Source organism: Homarus americanus, unplaced genomic scaffold, assembly GCF_018991925.1.
Source record: "Homarus americanus isolate GMGI-L3 unplaced genomic scaffold, GMGI_Hamer_2.0 scaffold47521, whole genome shotgun sequence".
Lineage (NCBI taxonomy): Eukaryota > Metazoa > Arthropoda > Malacostraca > Decapoda > Nephropidae > Homarus > Homarus americanus.
In genome coordinates this window covers 237014-244339 of record NW_024718149.1, presented here as the reverse complement: position 1 = coordinate 244339, position 7326 = coordinate 237014, and the positions used below count along the sequence as shown (strand labels likewise).

The window sequence follows — 7326 nt, the reverse complement described above, 5'->3', positions numbered from 1 at the left end:
CCCCACCACTACCACCAACCTTTCCTCCCCATACCCACACACTCACCTGCCATACACCATCATAGCTCATCAGGTGCTGGGTTAACCTGGGGGTTGAATATGGGTTAACGATGGAACGGTGTACAGTTTACCAGCCAGTGATCACCCCGGCCAGGACAGTGCAGGCGCCCAGCTCTGTTGCCAACGCAGCATTATACGGCGTTTATTGTCCCCGCTCCATCTGTTAACTTCCCTGAACGTGTTGTTACGCCCTATATTGTGTGTTTATCTACGGGGAAATCTACACATACTCAAAGAAATTTCCCCAGGACGGTCTGGGTTCAGGGAAACAAAACCCTACGCGGCAACTGGTTGCTCTCAGCCTGTGGTTCGTTCCCCACCTCGGAGCTGTGTCGTCCCCTCAGTTTGGTGTTGACCTTGTTCGTGGAGGCTGCTCGCCGCGTTCTCCGGATGTTATGAAAAAGTGTAACGCCGAATTGACAGTTATTTTTTAGTGTTTCGGGTCGTTATTTTGTATTTTTTAGTGTTTTTTCCCGGTTTGTTTTTTCGACATTAAATCCGAACTCAACTTTAACGAACGAAAGGTGCGCGAGGATAGGGAGACAAACTTAGTACTAAGAGGAAGAGGCTTATGCAGGAGAGAGTGAACACAATAATGAGCGAAGCGTCATATCGCAGTATAGGCTGTGGGCGGGAGTGTCCCTCAGGGCCTAGGGACACCATCTGGTAGTCTCTCTCGCCTGGTCTGCTCGACGCCGCCACCTTCGTCCATGTGGGATTTAGACGATCAGCTCCTGCTTGTCACTCCTGCTGACCTCCTGAACTGGTTCTTCACCCTGCTGGTAGTGTTCTTGATCCTACTAACGCTGCTGCTGCTGCCGCCGCTCATGAGGGGACTGTAGCTAGGTCAGCGAAGGTGGCCGAGTGCCTCACCGCCCCAGGGGAGTCAGCTGTTCATCCCTCAGTGTTGTGTCTCCTCGTTATTATTAAACTATGCCCAGTGTTGTTGGACAGTGGTTCTAGTGACGTTGACACACTTGATGCTCAGCGACACAGGAAAATCGAAAACAATGCGATTCTATTTTTACTGATCGTTGATGCATACGGGATAAATCCTGTTTGTATACGACTGCCGTATAGTGACCTAAATATCTACAAGTATTGATTGACAACACTCAGCGAGCAGAGAAAATTAAGCACTGATAATGATATAGCGTAAAGAGCCGTAGAGGTGTTGAAACAGATTGTTGGTGGCCCAAAACTTGCCCGACCACCACTACTGGAGGACCAAGACCTGAGCCTTTGTGTGGCCGGGCTGGTGCATCCCTGCCAGCTTGGTGCGTCGCTCAGTATATAAGTTATCTTGGCGACACTTGTCTCACCAACAGTCTTCCCCCCTAAAGACTGCCACTCACCAGCACCCCCTAAAGACTGCCACTCACCAGCACACGCACCCCCCCCCCTCCCCCAACCCATTAGACTCCCTCGCAACATCCCACCCCTCTAGCGCCTGCAGCCTCGTCCTCCTTCCTAGATAAAACAAATCTTGAGTGACGTGGTGACGTGGTGATGGCCTTCGCCTCCCTCACTGGGGCACCCGGGAGTCCCCCAGCTCATGGTCAGCCTCGCTTTTGCATGATGCTCGTATGAAATATGCATGACTGTCAAGGGTCTACAGAGAGGTCAGGCGGCTGCTGTGGAGGCTTCTTGCGCGTTCCTAAGTAGACTGTGTCGAAATGTTTTAATCTTCCAACTTCGTTAATGAAGAAAAATGGACGAAAATTGCAAATGAAATTGTCTCTAATGTTAGTAATGAGCTGGAGGAGCTTGACGAGTTATTATCATCAGAGTCATCGATTATTCAGAATTTAACGAGTGAAAGAGAGAGAAGTTTATATTTCATGGTCTTCATTAGAATGAGTGTTTGAAGACTTAATTAATATTCTGATGCGGCCAGGCAGTCGCCCACTCCAGCCAAGCATAAAATCTGGTCCATTTGTTTGTGGCAGTAAATGTGTGCACCTCCTGGGGTGGAAGGGCGAGGGGTGATTCATTCCTCCTGTAAGTAGTCGAACACAACCAATACCGGGAGAGAACCACGGCCTGGGAACAAAGGGAACTAGGACGGTGTTGTGTTGATGTTGCTTCAAGACTTGTCTCGAAGTGATCGATACGAACCTTATATATGAACCTATGAACCTTCGTGTAAGATAAACGAACCTTGAACTCTCACTAAGGAATACGGAGTTAGTGAACTGTCTTTAGTTGGATTTGATCATCTAAAATTCTGATTTACCGACAAAAAACAATTAAACTGAAACAAATAAGTAAATTAACCAGAAACAGACTTGAACATCTCCCCAAAGATATCAGTAGGACGATGAGGAAGCGAAGAGTGAGGAGACAAACACAGAAACAAACAAAGAGTGAGATGCGTCATCCGTGTTGTAAGTTTTCCTCCCCCTCATCCTCTCCCCCCTTCCTCTCCCTTCCATCAGAATGAGGGGAAGAACGAGGGAAGCAGCGTGTAAGTGATAATTCATTGGGGGAGCCACTGATGAGTAGAGCTTACTGAATGATGAGTGTTGGGTGGCTGACGAGTCATACACACTAACGCTTATTAACTTCTACTTGTTGTTTGTAGCATCAGAGACGTGTTGAGGTTCCTTGAAATAATACACTTCGTTACATCATCTGTTTACATTGACAGGAGAAGAAAGTTGAGGTGATCTTTCATGCCTTGGTGCAGTATATTATGAACCTTAGAACTTGGTGACGAGTCTTGGCAGATTGGTGACCTCTCTCTCTCACTCATTCCTCATCACCATTATCGTCCAGCCAAGGTTAGAAAAAAATTACTCGGATCATTTAATACTGTCAAGTTACACGAGGGACGAGACCCCTCCCCTCACCCCAGTGCCCCTCTTGGACAAACTAACCGTGGAAACTTGAGAGGGAATAGTGATGAGCACCTTTGAGAGGATTTGAGTGCGTCATGCCCCGCTGGGACTCGTTGGAACCCAAGCTGGCGTGCGTGTGAGAGACTTTTGGGTTCGGCTGGTGGCTTGGGAATTTGATCTGAATCTTCCCTGATAACGTAACACTTACAAGTTGCCGTCGTCTTCATTACGTCACCGGTGCTGCTCGAGTCGTCATGACGGTGGACAGGTAAACGTCACTTACAGTAATATGAGTTACGTGAATGTTGCAAGCTGAGATCCTTACTGGAGGTGGACCAGGATTTACGGTCGAGGACTTGAGTGACAGTAATACCGCTGTGCTAAGGTGGAGAGCCATAAAGTGAAGCTGATCCTGGGGGCGGCCGCCGACACACGGCTCTACCCTCTACTTAGACCACTCTCTCTCTCTCCTCAATGGGACGGAGAGAGAACCTGTAGCAGCAACCACTCGCTCTCATTTTATTAAGAAGAAAATTGTAACTTCCTTTAGCAACGGTTAACCCAGGTTAAGTATTTATTGCACGTGTAGGACAACGTGAGTTAACACGGCTCACTGTGGGTGAAGAAGACCTGGTCATCTCCAGAGACTGACTGACGAGGTAAAGTGTGAATAATCCACCATTCACAGCAGCTGGACAAGAGCCACCATTCACACACACACACACACACACACACACACACACACACACACCTATTGTTGACCTGCGGGCTCTTCAGCAATTTAAAGCCAGCCGGGTCTTTTAAGACCTTGAACGTTGGTGAGCTAGGCATGGCAGCTGCTGAAGAGACAGAGCGGAATAATAACATTACATTAAGTGAGAGAGTGGAGTGAGGGGAACACAATAGCTAGCAGTCTCCCCTTGTGCGCTGCTCCTAGCAACCCCCTCCCCTTCCCTACACCTCCCTCAGTGAGGGGACAGACTCCAGCAATCCTCCCATGCCAGGCGGGTGTTTCAAGCCTGCTGGGATTGGCTGGTATTGCGCGTGGGAAGTGAATACTGATGTCTGCTGTTGAGGTTCCGGATTGAATGCTGGAGTCATCTGCTGATGTCAGGCCCCGGCACGTATGACGGACGTCTATTGAGGTGCTGTTGTGGCCTTCACTCCTCTGAATACCGAGCATGAAGGCACGCAAGCCTTTGTGGATCATTAACCTTTAAGAACTCAGTTAAATAATATCACCATTGGAAGAAGGGATCCAAGTGAAGTCATTGTGGTGTAATAAGACGAGGGAAACGCCGCACCTGTAGTAACATAAAAAAGGAAAGTCCTGACCGTAACAGCCTCCAGTCATGCGATCCTCGTAGAAGATCCCATAATATTCATTAGCCCGTCTGCCTCGCCCCTGGTGTGTGAGAGCCGACCGCCCCGCGGCGTGTGCTCTGCCATGGCCGCCGGCAGGGGGCGTCTGCGGCCCCTAGAGAACATTCTACCCTATCTAGAGGAGCTCGGCTTTCCTCTGATCAAGTAGGAAGGTCCCCAGACGATTTGTTTTGTTTGGAACAGTGATAGAGAGAGCAGGCAAGATGGCGCCCATGTTCTGCACTAAACTGTTCAATTGGAACAAGCCGGGCAAGGGCAAGAAGGACTCGGGGTCAAGGCCGCCCTTAGATACGGTGTTCCCTGAGCCACAAGACGAGGGCGAGGCGTGCCCTTACTGGACCCACGTGCAGTGTAACCCCCCGCCCCAGAATGCCACATCGCGCCCACACACGCCCACCCACGTCCCTCTGCTGCCCGCCCACCACCCCGGCAGCCCAGTCCACCACCAGCCCGGTCCCCGCAGCCCATCCTCACACCGCCGGGCCGCCCACGTCCGTAGCCACCAGGTGAAGTGTGGCCACGAAGTCCCGTACTACAACACCACTTACAACAGCCCTTACCACAGCCCTCACCACAGCCCGGGACCCAACAGCCCCGTCGGCCACAGCCCCGTGCACTTCACTCCGATACACCACCCCTCAGCTCACTGTAGCCCCGTGCACCATAGCCCAGGGTTTAACAGCCCTGTGCACCATGCTTCGGGCTACAATAGTCCTGTGCACCACGCCTCAGGCTACAACAGCCCCGTGCACCACGCTTCGGGTTACAACAGCCCTGTGCACCACGCCTCGGGGTACAACAGCCCTGTACACCATGCATCAGGGTACAACAGCCCGGTACAGCCGGCCCCGGGGTACAGTACCAACTCACTGCACCACCGAGGTTATGTACTGGAGAGTAACTACTGCCAGCCCCTGCCTCCTCCACCACCCCAGCGACCTCCACCGCCTCTACCCGGACAGGAAGGTAATGAATGTTTCTCTCAAGTTTACCCTCTACTCTTTTTCTCGATTTATCTTAGTTTATTCTCTACTCTCTTCTCCATTTTCTAATTTACTTCCCTTTACTGTATCTTATGGTATCTGTGTGACCAAACACCTCTACTGATATACAAGTAAAATATTCATTAATTTTCAGATTTTTTTTTCCACTCATCGATTCATTCGCTAATTACTCTGCCCGTAACTAAGAGGCGGGGTATTGTTTAGACCGTGTTTGTGTGACTGTGGTCCCTGAAAAACTCGTGAACGTGTTTGTGAATGTGCTCCAAACTCGGGGGAATGCTCCAAAATTGATCAGGCTCACCCACTGAAAAGCCGGGTGTTGGGGAGTTAAAGAAAACGATAACATGAGACAGTTTCCAGGGGTGACTGCATTATTTACAGTAACAGCGTCACTAGTTCGATATACAGTATACTATGGCACGGTAGCAGTTCGTGGGCAGAGTGTACGTCAACTCAAATGATGTTTAATTGATTCATTCATTATTTCATACGTTCGTTCATTCACTGATTCATTCATCGCCACAAATAACAAATAAAAGTCTTATGCTCTCTGACCCAGCTATTTCACTGGCCACAGAAGGTGTCAGTCAGTATCAATGGTAATATTCTACTCGAGACGTGGCCATAAGTGCCTTAAGGATCAGCATTATCGTCTTGGCGTCTCTCTCAAGGTCCATTTCCACCACTACCCACCACCACCACCACCACTTTCACCACCACCACCACCACCACCACCACCACCTTCACCACCACCATATCATCTTGGACGACGTGATGTGTTCATAAATTAACATGATATAATGAACCAGGTAATCCACTACATCCACGGGAAATTAGTCAAATACTTCTGTTTATGATTTGACTTGTATTTTACTGTTCATTTATATATAGAATTTATTTCATTGTGTATATCATATGTTAGAAGGTCCAGTTGTCTTTGGTTTTGTCTGTAAAGTAACATATTGTTTTGTTTTTCTGTCATTTTCTTTTTCTGTAATATGGTTCTGACAACGGAGACTCAGTAAACGACAAACCAATAATATATCCAATATAGCTCTATGTACTTGTGTTTATATACCTAAATACGTTTATCTAGTTGTTGTATGTGAGGCAAAAAAACAACAAAAAACGTGAATTATATTGTAATTTCTCTCCAGTTGTGCGCTAGAAAAAAATAAAACTCCATAGAAAGATTTACTGTTTTCCTTCTTCTGGTAATGGGACTATAAATCCGGGTTATGGTAAATGATGTATACCAGCTTGTCCTACTCTACAAATTACATAACACGGGTATATTGTCCTGGAGCCTTTACCCTATATACGTGGGGATGACTACAACCCACCTACCGTACTGGGATTAATAAAGCCTTGACGGTGTATTAAAGTTTCTGTCAGTATATACTCTATTAATTACAGGACGAACTATTGATGGATTCAGTAGTACAATGGATTTTTTTTTCCGTGGGTAATGTTTGGCATACGAGTGTCATCCCCGGAATAACGCATTACGGTAATTTGCATATATTGAAGTACGCCCGTGTTGGTAATTATGGGCGGGCGGGCGGGCGGACACACACACACTAGGCTATCAGGGGATGGATGTGATGGAAAATTTGACGGTCCTCTCACCACTATCTCCTCTCTATCCTTATTTCACCTCCCCTTCCTCCCCACCTCTTCCCCCTCTCTCTTTCCCTCTCTATCATAGCTTCCCCTCCTTCTCTCTCCTCCACCACCCCACACTATCCTGCCCCCCCCCCCTCCTACACCACCCCCACCCCCACCCTATCCTCACTCACCTTACCTTTTGTTTTTTACCTGGGACCATCCGTCAACATTACCCACAATTGAGCGATCGGTTATCAAGACAGCTGGGGAGGTGTCGGCCAACAACTGGGGACACCTGCTCACCCGTACGTCTGCCCTCCCATATGGTATACCTTTCGCCCATCTGGTCGTTCGTTCACTCACCTGGTCATCCGTTCTCCCACCTGGCCGCTTGTCTGCTATGTCGTTTGCTCATCTGATTATACGGCCGT

At 48.6% G+C, this 7326-nt stretch overlaps 1 protein-coding gene across 1 annotated transcript; it reads left to right on the top strand.

The window, feature by feature from the left end:
* Window positions 1–352: 352 nt before the first annotated feature.
* LOC121859223 (proline-rich 33 kDa extensin-related protein-like) lies at window positions 353–5336 on the top strand. Its single transcript, XM_042355962.1, has 2 exons — window positions 353–465; window positions 2711–5336. The coding sequence occupies exon 2, from the start codon at window positions 4487–4489 to the stop codon at window positions 5333–5335; it is 849 nt and encodes a 282-aa protein (XP_042211896.1). The 5' UTR covers window positions 353–465; window positions 2711–4486; the 3' UTR covers window position 5336.
* The last annotated feature ends 1990 nt before the right edge of the window (window positions 5337–7326 follow it).

What these genes read in the sequence shown, in the direction of transcription:
- LOC121859223 (XM_042355962.1), top strand. Translation starts at nt 4,487, where the DNA reads ATGGCGCCCATGTTCTGCACTAAACTGTTCAATTGGAACAAGCCGGGC.